General features: G+C 43.0%; 1 protein-coding gene across 2 annotated transcripts in view; it reads right to left on the bottom strand.

Annotated features, from left to right (window-relative positions):
* LOC105284025 (cadherin-87A) overlaps positions 1 to 22,923 on the bottom strand; it is a 191,478-nt gene that overhangs the window by 12,781 nt on the left and 155,774 nt on the right. For both annotated transcript variants that reach the window (XM_011347213.3, XM_011347222.3), the window contains exons 6-8: positions 6,534 to 6,791; positions 3,446 to 3,580; positions 986 to 1,178 (exon numbers count right to left, since the gene is read on the bottom strand). In XM_011347213.3, coding sequence (XP_011345515.1) covers positions 986 to 1,178; positions 3,446 to 3,580; positions 6,534 to 6,791 — 586 coding nt within the window. The remainder of the gene's footprint in view (positions 1 to 985; positions 1,179 to 3,445; positions 3,581 to 6,533; positions 6,792 to 22,923) is intronic.

Here is a 22,923-nt window from a genome sequence, read left to right as displayed (position 1 = left end):
ACCTTTGCGATTCACCAATTCTCGACGTTTCTGTTTGATGGCATCATTTCATTTATCCAGTTGACGACAGTATACGTCTGAATTAATGGTTTGATTCCTTGCAAGCAGCTCAAAATACACAGTCCCACCAGACTGACAGCATAATCTTTCTTTGGTGAATATCTGCTTTTCAAGTGCTTTCAGCAGGTTCATCACGCTTGCTCCACCATCTTTTTCGTTTGACGTTGTTGTAGACGATCCATTTTTCGTCGCCTGTTATCATACGTTTCAAAAATCGATCATTTTCCTCACGTTTCAAAAGAGAATCGCAGGTGTCAATACGCTTAGTGAGATGAATTTCTTTCAGCTCATGTGGCACCCAAATATCGAGCTTACTAATGTATCCAAGTCGTTTTAAATGGTTTTCAACACTCGATTTCGATATGTTAAGATTCTCAGCAATCTCTCGTGTCGTTAAACGCCGATTCGAATCGATCAGTGCCTTTATTTTGTCATCATCAATTTCGATTGGCCCTCCTGAGCGTGGTGCATCTTTCACATTAAAATCTGCAGATCGAAATTTAGTAAACCAATTTTGACACTGCCGCAGTTTTAAAGCATCTTCGCCATATACATGACATAACTTTTGATGAGCTTGCACAGCGTTTTTCCCTTTTCGGAAGTAATAAAACAAAATATGACGAAAATGTTCTTTTTGATTTTCCATTTTGAAATCGACGGCAAACAAACAATTGCTAACGAAATCGTGTGCTTTCTTTTTCTAAAACAAGCTTGAACTGTGAGTTGTTAACCTACATAATGAATTTGCGGTTTAGAATGAAGTTAGTTACATTTCAAGACATGTATGTCCATCTATTGGAAAAAACGCAATTACTTTTTGGCCAACCCAAGAGAATTTGATAGGAATGTCTGTAATATTGTTTCCTTTTAATAGAGCATGCAAGGTCAAATGCGATTTATTGTAGGTAGATGAAGATGGACTCACTGGTGACCAATTCGTAGATCATCTTCCGCGGCATTCCTCTGTCGCCGTCTCGAGCCTTTACGGTCATCACGAGGGTCCCGATGGGATCATCTTCGCGTACTACACCTGTCAACGAGTCCAGGAATTCCGGCGGACTGTTCTGTATATCCGCCACCTTGATCTCCACGCCGGTGTTTCTGCTGTTCAGACCGTCCTGTAGACAAGATTCGTTCGCTCAAGTCGACTCCGGTCGCCGTTCGTAAAAGAAATTAACCGCTCATCACGCTGTTCTCACTTTTACGACACAGTCGTAATTCCTGAATTTGTAACTCGTTCGGTACGTTTCGCACTCAATCCTCGATTACTAAAGTAAATGCAAAGTTAGATCCCACATAAATCTTTTATGAGCCATCAGTGAACCTGAACAAAAAGAAGACTCGGAATAGTATCGATGAAATCTTTGGACTATAAATATTTTATAAAAAATATTACTTATAACAAAATGAAGAGAGATTAAAAAAAGATAATGCCACCGTGGAAAACATTTTATAAATCATCAGTAACAACAAATATATTATCCATTTCGAGTGAAACGTTCCGAGACGAGCCTGCCTGTGCCATTACCTCCAGTGGGAATTAAAAATTCTCGAGTGTTTTTACGAGAATGGTAGAATTCCTAAAATGAAGGAGGTACGGAGCTAATCGAGTTTTTATACTGGCGATTTATCTTGCGCGGCTGCAGAGATTTGATCGCATTTACGTGCCTCGTAGTCTGTTCCGCGCCTTTCATCGCCGTTGCTACAATTACGAGCGCTATCGCGCCAACGAAACCATCTTCTTGGACCGTAAAGCGAACGACACTTGGTCGCTTCCGGACTGAACGTGTAATTAAAATCAATCTCTCTCACAGCTGCTCTCACAGAAAGAGCTCGCTCGCTTTTGTCGCCCGCGAACACCAAGCCAAGTGTCGCAAGTGACTGCCTGCAATTATCTCTTTATGCGCGATCTCTTCGTGCACACGTGAACACGTGGGGACGACGTCTCGTATAGCCGCGCGCACAGCGTTGATTAATTAATCCGTCTCGAGTGCTAGCTCCTACCGAGAGAACATTGCAAAGCTCTCGTGATCCTTTTTCCTGCGTCATTGTGAATATCCTTCGGACATCCGCAACTTGACCGGCTTCGAACTTCGGACGCTCATGTTTATCGTGAATTAAATAAAGAGAGAGATTTAGATATTGCATTTGTCACGTTGCGAGTATTTTCCCCGCATTTCGAATTATGTAATCGTACCTCCATATTTGGTTCACGTATATTTGGATCATGTACTCCTCTGTTTATAATATTATAATGAATGTTAAATACTAGAATGCGGAAAGTGAGGAAATTCTGCGGCTCAACGGCATTGTCATTGCAACGACAACGATCTAGTTTTTCACTATTTGCATTTGTTTAGCGTGGATTGTGTACGACGTCAACACGAGACGAGGATCGCATTTAACGTTAAGTGCACGATGAAAAAACGGTCCATTGAGTTGCTCGCGTGTACTACCGCGGGCAAATATTTACTGTTTTTCTTCAATTTCGCGTTTTATATTCCTCAGATATTGCGGTGCGAGAAAAGGGAATCGATGCGCAGAGGAAAGTCCACATCGATCATACGAGCACATTCGCTACGTAAGACCTGAATAAGTTTAACGTTTGCCGCTTTACCGTGCGACAACGCGGGGCTCGTTTCGCGCACGAAAATGCACAATAAATCACGGTCTGTTTTACGTTCCACCGACGCCAACACGAGAAACACGAGCTTAAACTTTTCTACGCACGTCCTCACGTATTTTAACGACACGCTGGAACGACATCGACGGGAATCAAAGGGTAACCGAGATAAACTAAGGTTTCCGATTTCCATCAGGTAAAGCCGTCTACCTTTCATCCGTGATCCTTTGAAGTCACGTAAAAGCAAAACCCAGCCGACAGTATGTTCTTCACGTTCGACGCGTGGGGAGCTCCCGTGTATTTTAAATAACAAAAAGCTTTTGTTCTTGGTACAAAGTATTTTGATTCGACGTCGTTAAAATTTCGTCGTACTCGATAAATCGGGACAGAAAATCACATTTAATGAATATAATTTTATGTGTTACGCGAGGACGAAGAATGGACGAGAGAAATTCCGATGAAACGTCGTTATAAGAACAATATCGCAAAACGTTTGATCGTTTAACGTTATCGCGCTAGAATCGCTCGTTTCACCGCTGGAACATCCCGCAGGCCCCCGTCCAACGTCATTTTCGTTCTCGTTAGCTTGCAAATTCGCCCGTATCCGAAATTCGGCCGCAATCTCGATGTTACCACGTTTTGCGCGCATCCCGTTACATGAATAGATTTATCCGGCGCGTTGCACGAGAGAAGCGATGCCGGAGCTGCGTATAACTCGACATAATTAAAATAAATTCTCGAAGTTCCTTCGCCGGTACTCACGCTCGCTCGCAGGAGTAGCTGATAGAAGGGCCTCTCCCGGTAGTCGAGGGGTTGTCGCAGCACCAACGCGCCCACGTACGTATTCTGGCTCCTCTCGACGTTGACGATGCCGAACTTCTCGCAGGCATCCAGAAACTGAAACAGAAGTTGTTTCGATCGGTCCTCGTATAGTCAAGCGGACAATTCAGACATATTATAAGTGTTTTATTTTTAACGAATTTATTCGCGAGAACAGCGAACAGAAATGGATCGAGTGATTCGTGTCCATGGACAATCATATTTTGATAATAATTGAAACTGAAATAAAAAAAGGGAACGGTATATTACATTTATTGGTACGTCGTGACATACACAGAAACGAATTGGTGGTAGTTCGGTTGGTGTTTTACGGTGCACTTTTAGTGCACGCGAGTTCGAAAACTAATCATCGCAGAGCCGAGCAGTAAAAACGAATTTCATTATACGCGTATGTATCGCTGCATGATGTTTCCGAACAGTAACATGCTCAGCGTTGCTCGAGCAGATTTGCAGGATGCGGATAAAAAATATAATAGAATTCGCGTCTCTAACTTTTGACGAATCCCTATGGCGAATCTGCTCGCTACGGGCGCTTCAATTACTGAATCACAGTTAGTGAAGCTGCGGATCGTTAATGGAAATTTTCGCCGTCGATTCCAAGTTGGCGAATGATTCGCACAATGCCGATATCCTGAACACGGTAAACATTAGTTACGTTTAATGACTGGGCAGATCGCGCAGTCCGGTCCACGGCAACGGCGCGTTCCGCGCGTACAACGAAAACGGGCATTAAAGTTCGCCGCCGTAAAGCCGCCGGACCATTAGTTAAAAGGTTTTAAGGTTTTATTGGTCGCGCCTAACGGTCCGACCGGAATTTATCGAGCGGATGTGACGTAGGGGGTAGTGCGTTATACGTACTAATATCCAGCCGTCTTTCCCGGGAAAGGTGTGAGAGGCAGAAGCATAGAGACAGAGAAAGAGAGATGAGGAAGCTGCAGGCGGATAATTTTAACGGTTCGCGAGATGATATACGAATTGGATCCTTTTTTGCGGAGAAAACGCGAGCCCGCGATACGTTCCATCGTTTTTCCCGTCGATCGAATATTCTCGGGATGTTCTCTTTTGCCGACGCGAAACGCGAGCGACGTACGCGTTATTGTGAGAAATCTTAAACCAAAAGCAATTTCCGACGACGATCTTTCGTGGTAATATTTATAACTTATATTTATAATTACAGTTTTCTGTATTAAAAACTTGGACGGGATAATAGAAACAAAAATTTATTACGAGGCGCTTGCAAGCGCTGGATTTGTATCAAATAAAATACGTAAAAATATACAGTTTTATATAACAATATATGTTTACATAACAATACAAAATTCTCTTTAAAATTGCGGCTTTATTCTACACGTTATACTTTCTACGTAAATCCTTGATGTATAATATCATTTTATACCGAACAACATGGAAGCAGCAAAACATCGACACAGGGATAGAGATTATCTAGAAAGGTAAGGAAAACGGCGTGTGATATCCAAATACCAGCGAGAGAGTGCCAGAAATAAACGTATCGTATTGCTGATTACGAGCGACGGTTGAGCTCAAATTTTCCTACTTAGAGCAACGGCGATAATAAAATTGCTCTTTACGCATCGGAACGATCAAATTCGCGAATGGTGCCTCGCTACGCTACATGTTCGCCCGCGCGAAATGGGACACGCGTTTTGCGCGGGGGTTAACCCCGGGCACCGTAGCGATGATTGCGAAAGTCCGACTACGAGAACTACCTAGTAGCTGCCGCTCGTCGTCGACGAATCGTCGGATCCCTTGGGCCGTGGTGCTCAGTGTTGCGAGATAGAGATAGAGAGAGAGGGAGAAAGTCCCACCCTCTCACTCGCTTGAGTTTATTACAGGACAAGCACGGATAACTTAATGGAAAACTACGAATTACAAAGCGCCCTGGCAACGGCGCCGATATCCCACCCCCCCTCTCTCTCTCTCTCTCTCTCTCCCCGTCCCTCCCCCGGAAAAGGGAGAACACTTTATCCGAGACGGGTTCTTCATTTACGTGAAATACCGGCACTTGTACATCTTTTATCCGGTGTGCAACCGACTGCATCTCAACGAGGGGATGGCCGGTGCCCGGGGATGCCCGATCCTGATGCCCGCACCGCCCGTCTCGCGTCGTTAAGGAACCGAGACGTAGCGATCTTAATAAACCCTTTGAGCGTGAAACAGCTTGTTCTTTTATAGTCTGTTTATTACCCGTTTTTCCTTACGCGAATGCGACGTTGGATTCAAGTGCGCCAAGGGAGATTGAATCTGAGTAGATACACTTACATTTTTCATTCCAACATTTTGTTTCTTCCGTACTCGCACTCTCTCAGACATCACGCGTATAACCGATTTTCTCTGATAATCTTTTTACCGTTATTGACGTAAAAATTCGCCAGTACTCGCATTGTAAATTTGCAAAGGAATGACGTTCGCGAAGTATCGTGGAACCGCTTTCAGAAGATATTGTGTAACAGTTTTCACAAATTCTGAAATTTTCGAGGAGCAACGCATGCGTCTAGCATGCGTGTCCTGTTCCGGTCATTTCGTAAGACAGCCCGGCTTCTTGCAGTAGGTACTCGACATAACGAAAAATACACAGATTAACAGAGAAATTGTTACACCATTTTGCGCGGTACCTGCCAAGCTTCGTTATGTCTTTGCTCCATCACTGGTCGGAGATCGGAAGAAGAGAAGTAAGAAAAACTCGCTAGTTGTTTCTTGTTGTTTCAGACGCTTCGTAAAGATATTAAGTCGAGAGAGAGCGTTCGTTCGTTGTTGTTCGAGTAATGGTATCAACGATGGATTGGCCGAGACAATGGGCGAAAAGGGTGCGATGTGCGCGTGTCCGTCGAACTTTTCTTCCCCGGAAAATTGCCCCACGCAGAGGACGAGAGGGAAGGGAAGAAGAGGAAGAGGCGAACAAGAAAGTCGCACACGGGCGGGACCGCGTAAAAATATCTTTCACGGGACATCACCGCGTGCGCGCGCCAGCTAATGCGTATTAATGACTCACCTGTGGCTGCGGGACACACGTTAGATCTATGATGTCGCCCAGCAGGTCAGGGTCCACGACCCTGATGCCTGGCAGTATGGTGGAACCAACCGGGGTGTCCTCCTCGGCCACCGCCTCGTACGGCACTCCCAGAAAGTGCGGCGGATTGTCGTTCTCGTCCAGCACGATCACGTACGCGTCCACCCCGACGATGTTCGGCTGCTGGCCTGCAGGCACCTCGTCCTCCAGAGTCACCCGAAAGCGTATTGTGTCGTTCTCCTGATGATTAAATTAGTATCTCGTTTAGTGCTGGTAAGATATTGTTCCATGAAAGTTTGAGAGGATGAGCACTTAACTACTTTGTTTTGATATGAGGATTAACGCTGAACACGTTTAGGAAAAGTTGGAAAGCTGCTAATCAATATGTTTAATTTTCCAAAACTGTCGCTCTCAATTTATGTACTGAAACAAACAGAAATCTTCAGAACAAGAGAGAATTAATTCTATAACTTAAATATTCAATTAACTTACTAAAGACTCTGAAGATCACTTGAGTGATCTTTTTCGCTTGATCGTTTGATAGTTTCAATACGTCGCGTATTGTATAATTTAGGAGCGTCGTCCTTTTGACATCGTGCACACGTGCGGAACTTGGACGTGCACTGGAAGCCCTTTCTAACGCCAGGAATTTTCCTGTATTCCTTGCGAAGGCCTTAAAGGAAAGCGCAAGTCGGACGATACGTGCCTCGATTCGTACGTGAGGAAGCGTGTTCCCGAGCACCGCCGTTTCGCGAGATCGATCATTTGCGAACGGGTCTTCCAAAACGCCTCGCGTCCCTCCGGACGTTTTCAAGGGAGCTTCCTTCACGAAGGGAAGTCGAAGGTTGCCGCAGCAAGTGTGGTAAACGCCCAGCTTTATTGGCGGATTTGTGCGACGGAAGCTCTAACTGTACGTAGAGAAAAGAACAAATCCGTTCCTCGCGAATTTCAGAATGCGTGCTCTTTCTCTCTTTTTACTGCATCGAGAAATGCGGCAGAAAGAATATTTGATACGACTGAATTTTTCATCAAACGTATTTCCACTATTTTTATCGTGGAAACGTATTGTGCGTTTGTTCCTGCGAATAAACACGATATTACATCGAAAAATTCCAAATTCTACAGGTATTATACGGTCCAATTTCAAAAATACATTTGTTAAACAAGATATTTTCATTGAGAAGAAAAGATACGATGTTAATATTGAAAAAGCAACTTAAGGTCTTCAAACTCTGAAAATTTCATATAATGTTGCCAAATCCTTGCAGTATCTCAAAAAATGGCGAAACAAAATTCATTCTTAATAATGGATATTTATTAATGAGGCATTTTCATTAGAAAAATATAATCATATTCGGTAAGCTTTCGTAATGATAGAAATATAAAACACAATATCCATTGTTCAATACTTTATTCAAATAATACGTTCTGGCAACATGGAAAATGGAATTGATGTAAAATCAAAGATTGTAATAAATCACTAAAAATATCGAAGTAATGCGACCTGAAAAATGTGAGCAAGAAAAAATATGAGATTGTAAAGTGCTGTTTCGCGTAGGTACCGCTTGCAAGCTTGAAGAAAACCGAAAACGGGAGTAGCATCGGAAAGTAGGGCGGTTTAGTGGTAGCTAACGAGGTCGAGGGTGGAAATATGGCACTCAAAGGTCTCGCCAAGTGTGTGCATGTACCCAATTGCGCATGCATTAGAATATATACATATTTGCATGGCAGATGACCTCTTCTGCGGGCATCGCGACAATGGAGAACAATAATAACGACGAAACGTCGAAGGTGAAGCCGGATTTACCCGTAACGTGTCATACGAATATAAATTCTTTTGACGAGAAGCGAATTGCGATCTTCGCTCTTTCGCCTGTCGGTCAAAAGCTACAGTTTTCAACTGCCACACAGTGGGCCAGCGAGCCAGTAAATCTGGCCAAAAATATAATAAATGAAAATTCACACAGGGTGTTACACAAACGTGCCTATTATATTAGTATAATATTAGGTCATTAAGTATGAAACTTTACAAATAGAACATAAACTTTTGCATTTTTTGGCACATGGACATGATTTATTTTCAATCGAAGTATGCGCCCATGTTATCTACACACTTCTGCCATTTTAGTGGTAGTTGGTCTATGCCTCTACTATAGAAGCCAGGAGTACGGGAATCGATGAAGTCGCGGAAGGCTGATTCGACTGCCTGTTGAGAATTGAAGAATTTTCCCACCAACAAGTTGTCCAAATTCCGGAAGAAGTGATAGTCGGTAGGTGATAGATCTGGTGAATATGGTGGATGACGGAGAGTTTCCAATTCCAACTCCCGTAGCTTTGCCACGGTCAGTCGTGCAGTGTGCGGTCGAGCATTATCATGCAACAGGATTGGCATTGACCGATTGACCAATTTCGGTTGTTTAATAGCAAGTTGTTGCATCATTTCGTCCAGTTGCTTGCAATATACTTCAGCCGTTATCGATGTACCAGGTTTCATAAAGTTGTAGTAGATAACACCTGACCCGGACCACCAAACAGTCACCATAAGCTTCTTCTGTGTAATGTTGGGTTTCGCGTGATGTCTCGGTGGTTCATCAGCGTTCAACCACTGATGTGAGCGTTTACGATTGTCGTAGAGTATCCACTTTTCATCGCAGGTCACAATTCGATTAAAAAAAGATTCATTTTTGTGACGGGAAAGCAAAGAAAGGGAAGCCTCTAGACGTTGCGCCTGCTGCGCATCGGTCAATTCGTGCGGGACCCATTTGTCCAACTTCTTTATCTTACCAATTGCAGCTAAATGAACAATATGGTGGTGGGTATAGAAACATTGAATATCGATGCCAATTCACGTGTACTTTGAGATGGATCGGACTCTACTACGGCTCTCAAGTGATCATTATCCACCTTCGTCTTTGGTCTTCCACGTGGCTCATTAGCGAGGCTGAAATCTCCATCTCTGAAGTTTTTGAACCAATTGCCCACCGTTGCTTTAGTAGTTGAACCTTCACCAAATACAGCGTTGATATTACGAGCTGTCTCCGACACTGTGGTTCCACGGCGGAACTCGTATTCATAAATCACACGAATTTTGGACTTTTCCATAGTTCTATAAAAAAGAATCCACCAATAAAACTAATGAAGATATTTGAACAAACAAATATGACATTTGAAGAGCGAACATACATCTATCACACTAACCTAACCTGATACTGACGTCTGGCGCCAAATTTGAGATAACAAATGTTAAAGATGGCGCTTTTACATTTGTAAAGTTTCATACTTAATGACCCAATATCTAGTTCAATGTATTGTGGCAAAATGTTTCTTCTATGTTGTCGTTTCTTTATTCCACAATACCTTGAACACGGGTGATATAAAATATCCCAATTTTTTCTCTCCACGCGACGTGTTTATATAGGAGTATTTATTGCGTAAAATACTTATGTAAAAGAATACACCGTTAGAATATCATTTATAATAATGCTTTAGCTATTTATAAAAGTTATTGATGAAAAAGAAAAGCATAATTTCTTTCCATCATAAGGGCTGTTTACCGGCAGACGCACTTTGCATTCCCTCTCTCCACACATTCTTCGATCTATCAAAAAAATCCCACGCGATCCCAGCGAGTTTCTTTATTCATTCTATAGCTTAAGATCTTCTTTTTCATTTTCGGCAAAAATAATGTGCCAATATCTGCCATTATGTTTGAAAAATCGTAAAAAAGGAGGGCATTTTAATGCAGAAATTCTCAGTCTCTTAGAAAAAACAATGCATTTTCTAACGATTGTTGTGATCACGAAAATGATGATGATGATGACGATGGTGATATGGAATAATAAATTTTTCTTGAATAAAAACAAAAAAAGAATATTTCTCTATAATACGAACACCCTGCGTGAATTTTCGTTTTTCATATTTTTGGCCAGGTTTACTGGTTCGCTGGCCCACTGTGTGCCAGTAGAAATCTGCTTGAAATTAAATAACTTTCTACGAGAACGCGCGTGTAATGCGAGCACGATCGAACGGCGATAATTTCGTTATCGGATTATGAGAACGCCGATGAATAAACATCGTACGCGGTTGCAAATAATACATGCGAGACGATTAGCAGCAGCAGCACTGCAAGTTGCGACGCATCATAACGTGCCCGATAATATACCGTAATGCAGCATCGGTGTTATCATATCCCCCATGTTTCAGTAATTACTGCGCCGAACATCGAAAATTTCCAGCGAAGCGAATAATGACGTACACACGGTAATCACGTGGACGTAATAATGTCGATAACGTCCGCGAAACGATTCGGCCAGTAGCGAGAGGGCAAAAGCACGAGAAAGAGGGCGAAACGAGGAGGATAACTGCGCTCTAACTTATTTTCGTTTACAATCGCATTGATTTTGCGGAAATTCGGTACATAATCCGCGATATGCCGCGACCTGCGTGCACACACGGTGCAGTATGCATGGTGCAATATTGCGCACTGCAATTTCAACTTTCCAATGACACGAACTTCCTCTCCGCGCGATGGCACAGTCGAACTGCGATATTTTATATGGTCCCCGATGGAATAACGATTCCACATCAATTTCAAAGGGATACAGACCAAACAAAAAGCTGATGATCCACCCAGAAGATTCATTTTCTCACACTTTGAGTAGTGACCACGCGTGAGCAGGCACAAAGCAAGGTGATATTATCAGGGTGATGTTGAAACAGCAACTGTCGATCGATTTTGGTGTCTCGTGCTCTCGGAAAATGCCGGCAGACACGAGACGAAAGGAAAGTAATCGAGAAACGGTCGAACGTTGTTTCCACATTCGTTCCCACGTTTCGCGCAGCCTCGCCTCGGAGTACCTTCGAGCAAACCTCAAGCACTCGTGAAACTTTGATGGAGGCTCAGACAAGTGCGTACGGACCTCGAAAAAGAACGCTATTAAGGGGGGAGCCTGCTTTAGAACGCTGAAAATAAGGTATATTTTACGAATTGTTTTTGGAGAAACTATACAGCGGATCATTATAAAACTTTGATGCATTTATTAGTACATGTTTAAAGATAACAAAAATTATTTTTTGATTTGAATATATCGCTTGTAGAGGTCGTCCTGGAGAAATCTTAGTGCAGCCGCGTCGCCGGCATTGCAAATTGGTGAGCATTCTCCTGCCTCCAAATTTCGTCTGAACTGAAAAATTGAAATATGTTCTCGTTATTTATGAATTCCCATCGTCGATGAACCAAAGAGAGAAGAAAAAAGTTGAAAAGTGCCAAAATGGTGGAGCTTAGAACACAAAAGTACGATTTTTAGGCAAAGGTTTTGAACTTTTTCATGCAAAAGTAATTGTTTAACTTAATGTTTTTATGAATATTAAAGGTTCATCGACGATGGGAATTCATAAATAACGAGAAAATATTTCAATTTTTCAGTTTGGATGAAATTTGGAGGCAGGAGAATGCTCACCAATTTACAATGCCGGCTGCACTAAGATGCCTCCAGGACGACCTCTACAGGCGATATATTCAAATCAAAAAATAATTTTTTATCTTTAAACATGTACTAATAAATGCATCAAAGTTTTATAATGATCCGCTGTATAGTTTCTCCAAAAAAATTCGTAAAATTATACCTTACTTTCAACGTTTTAAAGCAGGCTCCCCCCTTAAAGGGCGGATTGCGTCACCGTATTTGTTGCGCTTTTCTCTCGGAGTATCACTGCGCAGATTTATTCCACAGAACGAGCATTATAAGCTCGAAGAGCGGAAGCGACGTTCAATGGCAGACAACGTGGCGTTATTTCGGGGACGACGGTGTTGCGTAACCGTTCAGCGTCAATTGGAAATTTATTTCGGCGCTGGTCCCGTCGCGCATCTCCGAGCGCATTTCGCGTCCGCTCGATCGCCTTTCAGCGATATTAAAACTATAATTCACGCGTATTGTGTGCCGCGCGCGGCTTCGGAAATGCCGAACCGCGCACGAGTGAACACTACTCGCGCGATGCCAGGCTGCTCGCATCGCGCGGATGCAAGCCGACGAATCGAAAAGCACGGCGGCGTTCGTATGGCGACATGACAAACGCTCACGGTCCCCGGCTTATCTGGACCGGGGAAAAAACCGCAGCTGCGGCTGTAGCAATGAATTACCGTGCGGCTGTCGGATACGCGATCGTATTACTTGTTACAAAAGAGAAAAAGAATCTCCGAAAGCGCCGAAGATAAGTTCGCGGTCGCTGCGGGCGCTGACGTTTGCATCGCTCATTTTGCGAAGAGCTTCATGCCAAGAATGTATCGGAGTCGAGTTGTCTCTCGTTGCACGCGTTTTTCCGCATGAACGTACGTGTTCCCGTGCACAAGATTCCATTTTCGACCTTTGACGCGTACATACGCAGTGGTAAAGGGAAGTAGTATAGCAGACCGTCTGTATGCAACCACACGCGCTTGTCGTGTTCGTATTATTTGGATTATCTCTCGTGTAAAATACAATTTCGCTCGCTCTGTCGCGATACGCACACACTGTGACGTGATTTTATTATTATTATTTTTGCTGATAAATCGACACGTTGAGCCTCACGCTGTGGAAATTCTATCGATAAGGATGCCGACGGTCCTCTCACATGTGCAGATACACGCCCAGGAATCGCTCGGGGCACACAAATCGCAACTCAACGCCCACAATGTCCACGATGCGACTCACGAGAATGACCTGCTCATAACGCAACGCGTTCGTTGATTATTCCACGTTAATGACATTATCCGTAACGCTCCGGCGTGCATAAATCGATCAGTATCGACGGAATATCTGCGGATAGTACCTTTGCGTCTGCAACGGTCAGCGCGATGTAACAACGCATATATGCATATACATGTATATGCATTTAATCGGATTTACATTCCCCTGGATTTTTATTTAGCTCTTTGTTGCATCGTTGTCGGTTACAAGTGGCACATGCACGAATAAATATGAGACCGACGTGATGGTAGGTACGCGCGTCACATTACTGACAGAATCCGCGCATTTTATTCGATCCTCGACCCTATCGTGGCAACATCAAACTCCGCGCCGCGTGCGCATTTCTCACAAATTACGTTTTACATGCACAAGATTTCGTTATTTGCGAAAATGTGCGAACGTCGCCTTTGGCGCGTCGTGCTTTTTTTGGATCGCCGTATAAACGCGGCGAAGAGCTTTTTGATCGTACAATCGATACGAATCCGCGAAAATTCAACTCGGCGGCGTTACATTCGGCTAAATATCGCACGATCGGCAGGCACGTTTTTTAATGCGACCGGTCTGCGTTCTCCGGCACGGCGGTGTTGCGAGCGTTCTCTCGGCGTTCTCTCACGCTGCATGCATCGGTCGTCGTTGACGGAATTTTAATCTGCACACGCCTGCACGCGAATGTAAAACGGAACGGGAAACGCACGCAGAACTTGTGACAGAGCGTTTGACATGACGACAATTCCGTCATTACGCTATCGACGAGCGACGCGCAGAACGCGGCTCTCTGTGAAAAGCGCGTCCTACCTTTTCGCGCGTCCCTTGCCCCTCCCAATCCCAACCCTCCACCACCTACCCTCTACCTACCCCCTACGACCAGCAGGAGCGTTGCACCCTGCGTGTGCTGCAACCTCCGCACACTGCACCGTCGATTATTTATTCGGATTAAATGGGAAGGAATTTACGCTCGAACGCGATCACGTTTGTCCCGAAGAGGCCGCGTGGCTCTGCAAAATTTTTCACTCGCGATTACTCTCGCGTTTCACGCGCGACGCAGCGTAGTCATCGCTGGAATTTATTATAGTTATCGTTACGGGGGAAGTTGGAGGAAAAAGTACGGCTTCAAAGGTTTAGTTACTTACGATCGATATGCATGTATAAGGGTGCAAAGGTTTTATATCTAGTTAAGTCAGGTATTGTATCTTTTTATGCAGAGTCTATTTCAGTTGGAAAATGCGATGAATGACCGGATGCAAAAATAAAGGTTTATTCAGGCCTGATAAATATTTTGTACACTATTTAAAGGTGTCGCGGTCCGAGACGATCAATTAAATGATTTTGACCTAAGTAGAACGTGACTCAATACTGGTCTATAAAAGTATTTATAGTATCGCAGTTTTTGTAGTAGCGTATAATAAATTTATGATGTTTACGTATTTTTAGTCATCCATCGTTCGTGATGATATTACTTGATCATTTGTTTAAAGTCTGGTCGACATGTCATTGTCTGTAGATGTTAATAGAACGATACTTTTAACCTTATCGATATCGAGACATTAAATAAATATTGCAAATGTCAAAAATAAAAAATAAACCGGAGCAATTTAAAGATGACTATCTATTATGTGCAGGATGTACACTAAAAAATTTCTTATTACCAAACCTTTTGTTACCGCAAAAACATATATACTTGCATTAAGAAATAAATTTCTCGCAGAAGAATATTTTTCGATAAAGTAACATCATCATAGTGGTTTTTATTACTAATGTAATAAAAAGTCGCGCTCACTTAAAAAAGTTTTTAAAATAGTCGTTTGACGACATTACGATACACGACTTTATTCGGTTCTACAAATAAAATTATTCCTAGTTGGCCTTAAAATCTATATTTAATGAGGCAGACGTAAGATACGGTAAAAAGTATATTAGCCTCTATTAATGATTCAATACCGACAATGTAGCTAGCACACTTTCCAAAGGGAAGATAAATGAATCCAAGTGTAATTTTATTGCATTAGCCATCGCTAATATAGTGAAATTACGCCCTTAAAAGTTCCTTTCGGGCAATTACAGTCAATTACTCCGACCAACCTAGCCATGCAGGGCTCTTCCCATGATTTCGCGCAAAAGAATAGTTACCCTGCGGAAAAGGGTAAAAGAGTAGAAATTACACGACGAACACGTTACACACATTAATCATTTATTTTCGACAATGGACGTATCGTTTTTCTTTTTTCATCTTTTTTCCAAAAGAGTACTAAATGGCTTCCATTGACGTTTAATGTACCAAAATTGCGCCTTTGAAAAATGTCCCTTGCCCAATTACTCGCGCAATTACCGCCAATTAATCGCCAATTATCACAACGTCACAATGCAGGAGCAACGCGGCACGCATCGCTTTATGCAAAATCGAACATCCGTCCGCAGGCGTTCTTCGCGTATGCACCTTCCGGTGCGCATCGATAAGAGCGTAAATTCGCGTGATAATTGGCTGATGAGCGTGCGGCATATACGTTACAATGCAAGCCATGCTGAAAGGTGATCGGTCGACGCAGGCCTCGCGGCTATTGTCGCTAATTTGAATTTAATATCCATGTAAATTCAAAGTTTCCTTCGCGCGTGCGACGATAATTTGTAATTCGGCGCGCACTTTTATCTCGATATTTTCCGACGCGCCCGAGGTTTACACCCCCGGTTTACCTCCCTCGATTATATCGATCGATCTCCCCGAACACGGTCGCGTCCGCCTGAAAAGCACTGCGCTGTAATTTTTGCTTTGCGCATATTCCGCATAATTCCGTTTCCGTTTTCCCGACGACGTAACTCCGGTTAACGAGCGCGAATCGTACTTTTCCCGCATTTCCTCTCACGGTTCATCATGATTCCGGTCGGCGACGTGCGAGCGAGCTTCGTGACGCGTAATGTAAGCTCGATGAATCGCCAACGACGTATAGAAAGCACGAGAAAGCGCGGATGGCTCATTAATCAAGATGATTATAGGCTTGACGTGAGATCTCGCGGTGTAATCAAGTTGCAACGTCCGCGAAAGACATCGCACTTGTCACTCTCGGCTATAGGAGTCAATAGGAAATATTAAAGTAGAACATTATGCACCTGGCAACAAATTCCGTACAAAGTTTGCTCTATCTGGTATAATACTTTTTAACAAAAAAATAGATCATTTGGATTCACGAGAAATAAATTACTCTATTCTATTATCGATATTTTTTAAACAAGACGTTTCGATATTGATAGAAAGCGATCGTATAGTGCCCGAACATTAACAAGAAATGTTCGTGTGAAAAGTCCTGAGAGCGGAGAACGCGCCGGAACGTCGCGAGAAAGTAGCGGCAGCCCGGTTTAGGGCGTACTTTTGAGCGAAATGGTGCGATACGACGCGGCCTTGTCGGCTATCCAGTCGGCAATTCGTATCGCGAGCATGTCGGCTGCACCGACACCGAAATAAAAGTGCAGAAGAGAGAGCCCATGCGCGCCCTTTTGTTCGACGGATCACGATGCCGCGCACGTAGCTGCGATACACGACGTTCGCGAGCTTGGGTGCTCCTCAGTGCTTCCCCTCAACCCCTTCCTCGTCCCTAGATCGCCCTTAGAAAACTGGTAGAAGCATTGTGTCCCCCGAAAGTAGTTCCCTACCCGTCTGCAGGCGACAGGAAACCCAAGAATGCAGGGAGAATTATCTGGCGAGACGGAGTGGGGTGCAAGACGGTCGCGTGACCGCGCCGCTTCCGGCAGGGAAGGAAAGCCGCCAAGGTTGCGACCGTGTTCTCGTGAAGGGCCGCCGAGGGTAAGCGATAAAGCCGCGCAACGAGGGGGAAGGAGTACTTCCGGAAAGCTTTTCTGAACGGGACATATATGGCGTATCATATTCGAGTGCCCGAGTATCGGCGCTTGAGACGAGGATCGCGAGAGATAAGTCGATCGAGAGAAAAAAGAGAGAGGCGGAAGCTTAATGCGCGCGTGACGACTGATCGCGTTAGAGGCGATGATTCTGCCGATCGCGTGCGAGGTGTCGTTACTTCGTAGATGTGACGCTGCGAATTTTCAGCGGAAGGCGGAAGAAGGCGGAAAAACGTTGATACAAAATAATGAAGGATACATGCGCGCGAATGATATAGCGCGATAAATAACACATTACACATACTTCGTGCTAAAAATAGACAAAGATATATTGTGTGTGGAACGATATAAAAAGGAATTCTTGTTCACGGAGTTGCTAAACGGGCGTGAAATAAAACATGGACGACAGTCGTCGATTGCTTGCAAGATCGTATGATCTCGCGCATCTCTAGGAAAATGTGTTTGAGGGCACAGATCTATATGTAACGTGTGCAGCCGGTCGTGCCATTTGTCGCGTGCAGCGTAAACCGTTTTCATAAAGTTACGCGTGCTCGCAGGCTCAGCTATGTCATGAGCAGTCTTTGCGGCACTATAAGTAATGGCGAGGATATCAACGGCGAGTCAAAAGGGTGAGCCAGGTCGTACGGTGAATTGAGGTAAACGGTAACGCGCTGCTTCTGTTGCAGCAAAGGAATTGCAAGAAGAAAATAGACCACTTTGTACGGACGATCGAATTTTGCTCGCTCGTAACACGCTACGTGATTTCGTTTTATATCGAAATTTATTATTTGTTTCCTCAGCAAACGACACAAATAGCGTTACAATAAAACGCTAAGGGATGGGGTAGTTTTAAAAAAGGTCGCGTGTGATATACACGAAAGTTGTAAATTTGTCGCGTGATATAATATATAAATAACTTCGAGCAACATATGAAGATTAACATTTATTTATATAAATCGCTGGATTTCCAATTCATTTTAAACGTTTCGTTAAAAGATTATTCTATTTTCTCTTTTCTAAAGGTTGTTTCAAAAGGTCTTTATACGTTGTTGACCAGACGCGTGGAAACATCGGGTTGAAATGTAATTAATTACTCGTTTGTCGATATTGCTCGACGCGATTTTTCTGACGGAGACATTTGGTCGACGCCTCAGTTGTGTCGTAATAATTCACTTTTAACGTCCAGTCTGCACTGGCAGTCTTCAATTAACTAACTTCAGTTGGCAATTGTTTCACCTTTTTTATCTGATTTCTTTATAACACGCGAAGCAAACTGAAGCAGAATAAGTTTGAAAAAAGCTCGTTAGGTAAAGGCAAACAATACGACGAGGAAAATAAAGAGACTCAAATAAGACATAAATCAATTTCGGATGAAATACAATATTTCTATTATTCTTGCTGAGATTATTGAAGCTTTTTATTTTAAGAGTAAAGTTCACATTCAGTTTCATTTTATTCAGAAATATTTAACGGATTATCGAAATTATTCCTAGAATATTTAACGAAATTATCGAAAAGCAATATCACATTCGCAAAGTATCGAACCGTGCTCCGGCGATATTTTTGATGGCGTATTTTTCAGGAAAAAAATACGAGTCTGTTTTCATTGGTACGAGGCTATTCGGCTACGCACAGGCAGCGTAATGCCGGATACTGTTGCAATGAAATTATTTAACGGCCGGCCGGCAGTGCGCGCGCGCGCAAGCGTAAACAATAGTTGGAAATTCGCGTTGCAATCTCCCGGACAAAGGGCCGTCCAGTTGCATCAGGGCGATGCGCTTTTATTGCTCGACTCGCCGAAACCCGGCCAGTTGACCATCGACCATGAACGAACCGCCTCTTTCTGATCGGCTCTCGCGGTGCTGTCGTCAGCGTGCTCGCCGTGTCGCTGCGATTGTATATCAGGTGCGCGGCACTTTTTCAATAAATCCGTCGCCGTTTGACGACCGGGTGGCCCTTTCGCCCTCGCCACAGCACCCCTGAAAGAACGATCGTGTAACACTTCGACACACACACGGGTGTATCCGTAGAACGAATTTGCTGTTCCAGCCTCCAGGACGACGCGAGAGTCCTATTGGCGATTGGCCTATTGTTTCCCGACCGATATGCGCTCCGTTATGAATAATCCCGGTTTTATTACGGGGAACCGGCGGAAAGACGAGATTGCGTGCACATCGAGGCCGCGCGATTTTATTGCCGGGCTTGTACGCCGATCGCGATTTTATTGCCGTGCTTGTTAGACGCCGACAGACCGAGGTAGTGAGATTCTCAACAGGATTAATTACACGATCGGCGATCGTATAATAATAGGTTATTTACGCTGTTTTCAGCGCGCCGGTAAAACGGAAATGACACCGCCGCGGAAACCGAGGTTCGTTAAAAAGTTTCGATTACTTTCCTCTTTCACTTTGCACTTTGCACTTTTCATTTGCAGGCAGGTGTGGGACGAAACCGTAAAGTACAAAGTACAAAGTGCAACCTGGAAGCACGCGGCGAAGTTTCATGGAATAGGACAGCAGACGTAATCGATGTTACGTGCTACTACGTGAAATTACAATGCAACGTAATGTCAAATCCAGTGATCTTTACAACACCGTAGACGCGATTTGCGGCAATCGGAAAGTAATTCTGCTAACGAGCGCTCGACGTCACGGTATTTCCGAGTATCGGCATGATATATAAAGAGCTGTATTTATTAATCGGCGATGTAATCATCGAGATAATGAATGAAAATAAGAAGTCGGGCCATTACTCGACGTAATCTACGGCCAGGAACTTTGCGAAACTCAGGGATCGAAACGGCTTCGGGGATAAGGAGCCATTCTTCCACTCTAGAGCCAGAAAAGTTCGTAATGGGAATACGATTAAATTGCAGTTGGATTGCTAGAAAAATATTGCCACGCGATGCACGAGGAAGTCGTTAATCTTTCACGGTTCGAATTCAAACAACGCCCGAACATTACCCGAACGTTCCTGTGCCGGTCCAAAAATTCTTGCTCTTGCATTAGTAACCGTTCATCAATATCGCTCGCGTCTGTATGCTTTTATTAGAGTTATCTGACATAATTACCTACATTCAAATGCAGCTGCGCGCGTTTGCCGAGAATTCTCCTATATTCACAAAACCTTGCTCTTGTAAAGCAAAATCCGTTTGTGGAGAGAAAAAAATTATATTAAAATAATTAATTGATTCGATTATGAATTCTACTATTTCATACGCTGATAATGTTTTTTTGTGAAATGTATAGATTTCAACAAAAAAAGAAAAAGAAATTAGTTTGTTTTAATTTTAATAATATAGCGCGATATATTCTGATATAATAAAATTATACCAGAATAACTGACCGCGTATCAAACCAGTTATAGGATATCGATTTCCCTCATTTCTGCAAGTGCTTTAATAATGCTCAACAGTTTTTCAAGCAAGCTATTGGCAGACTACTTTAATTATTTCTCTTTGGCCAGAAGACGAGTCAGATGCGGTTAAATACCCCTCATATTTTTGTGATTATTTTCATATTCCCAGCAATTTCTCGAAATAACCGGTAAAGCATTACGTGGTAGTTATTAATAAGACCTTATTCACATTGACTCAATATTACACAATATTTCCATACACGATTGCTCGTGCGCGCATCACCCATAACTCTTTCCAGAGGATGCACATTCGATTTCTCTACCACATAGGTATATTTACATTTTATTTATCGAATTGATATAACCAAGTTTCTAAATAATTTACATCTCTAGATAATTCCGTAATGTACTATCGCCGCGATGTAACACTATTCCGGAGCAACACAAGCGTGTAAAACATATCGTAAAAGTTTCCTGACATTCTCTACATGTCCCTCGGACTTTAAGAGTGTTCTTTAGGATCTCTCCAGCGCAATCTAATCCCGCTTTACGGCATCTTTTTTATCCAATGGTTCGAGTATGAATGCCAGCTTCCTGGGAATCGAAGACAAGCGCGACACGCGGCGCCTCGCCATTCGTATGCCACTTTTCACTTCGACAACAAATATGAAGCTGATGCACCGGCTGACACCAGCTCGAATTCCTTAGCTCGCCCGATTCCGATTCCTTTCCTCCCTCGTCACAGTCCGCCCCCGTTTCCCTCTCTCGTGTATCCGTGCTCTCTCCCATGTCGGGATTAGTTGGAAAGTCGAGAGCTACGATCGCTACGTGCTTAAAATAAGAAAGTCCATCCATATTCTTTTCGCGCTCGCCTTTTTCATTTATACGGGAAAAGCGCCTCTGCATAAATGCACCGAAATTTATGGCCGAAAAGCGGCGTCTCGTCTCATTCCCTTCTTACACCGACGAAAGCGAGCACCGCCCCCAACAACCTCCCTCTGAAAAAAGCTTCCTCTTGTTCTTCTCTCGCGTTCGCCGAAACGATAATTAATTATACAGGATTGAGATCTTCCCTGTTTCTCGAGCTACCGAAATGCGAGCTCGTGTGGATGTTCGCGGTTTATTTTGCACTCTTGTTGAATACAGATGCGAATGATTTTTCCATCTCCAAATTAATTGAAAGTAAAATGGCTAAGTCTGTTTTCATTTACGAGATGCATATGGAACACTCGAGCTTAATTTGAATAACATATTCACTGACGAGTGAATTTTTCTTAGCTGAAACGTCGAGACAAATCGTCACCTGTCGGAGCTTTTCAATTTGTATGTTCAAACTGCATAATACTTTTGTAATCATAAGGTTTCCTTTTTACAAAATCAGATATTACAGTTATATTAAAATTAAAATAAAATAAAATAACATTTTAAATTAGAATATATCTGAATTTATAACTTTAACAATGTGTCTTAGTTCAAAATTTTTTGACGATTTTAATCTTTAATCATTTTGGACTTTCAGAAGCTTGTCACATATTTTAGGCTTGAAAAATTCTATAGAGAGCAGGATATTTCGAATTAACAAATATTTGTATTTCTTCGCTCAAATTCGCTACAATGGCGAGGTCTTATTTGTCATTTCGCCGGTTGGCAAACGTCGCGCTATGCTCAAATGTAATCGATCGTTCTCCATTAGCAAGGGCCAACCTCAACGAACATCGAATTAACAGTTCAGCTTTATGGGCTTTGCACAAGCCCGTTCATTTCGGGCGCTTGGCAAATGCGTTTCCAGTATAAATGCGCAGAGAACGACGCCGCACGGGCGCAACCATAATAATTTGCGACGTTGTGATAAAACTTTGTTAAACAACCGGTCGGCCTGGATTTGTCACCGTCGTGAACATGGTTACACCTGTATTTGCATATGGTTGATGTGGCTGGCCGCAACGATGCTTTATCCGTGGTTATTAACGTTATTTGCATTCGTTTAACCGTTGCCTTCGTTTAACTGTTCCAGCCTCTGTACAAAGGATAATAATTGTCGCGCGAGCTGATTACAAATCGATTACGATTTACCAGCATTTAGAGTAATTAGTTAATAACTTCTTTCTTCATTTCACATAGGATGTTCCGGATATATTTCACATAGAATGACTCTTCATGTAATTTAACTATTTGATAATGATCATTATCTATGTGTGAAACTATTGAAAGAGCGCCCCAACGTGCGGTCTACGGCATGATCTCGTAACTGTGTTAACTATTAAAAGTCTCCCCAAGTTTTCGTTGTAAGAAGGCTGTAACTAGTAACTAAATAGTCTTACTAGCTCTTTTGCGCTCTCTTGAGAAAGAAAGTCTATCAATGAAATATCTCTGCATCGTATCATTTAGATTTTTAGATAATAGTTTTTAAAACGTTGTAACGATGAGGTGACAATAGCATCCCT

This window comes from Ooceraea biroi, chromosome 4 (assembly GCF_003672135.1).
Source record: "Ooceraea biroi isolate clonal line C1 chromosome 4, Obir_v5.4, whole genome shotgun sequence".
In the NCBI taxonomy this organism is placed as follows: domain Eukaryota; kingdom Metazoa; phylum Arthropoda; class Insecta; order Hymenoptera; family Formicidae; genus Ooceraea; species Ooceraea biroi.
The sequence above is the reverse complement of the archived record's forward strand: the minus strand, read 5'-3'. Positions and strand labels throughout refer to the sequence as shown.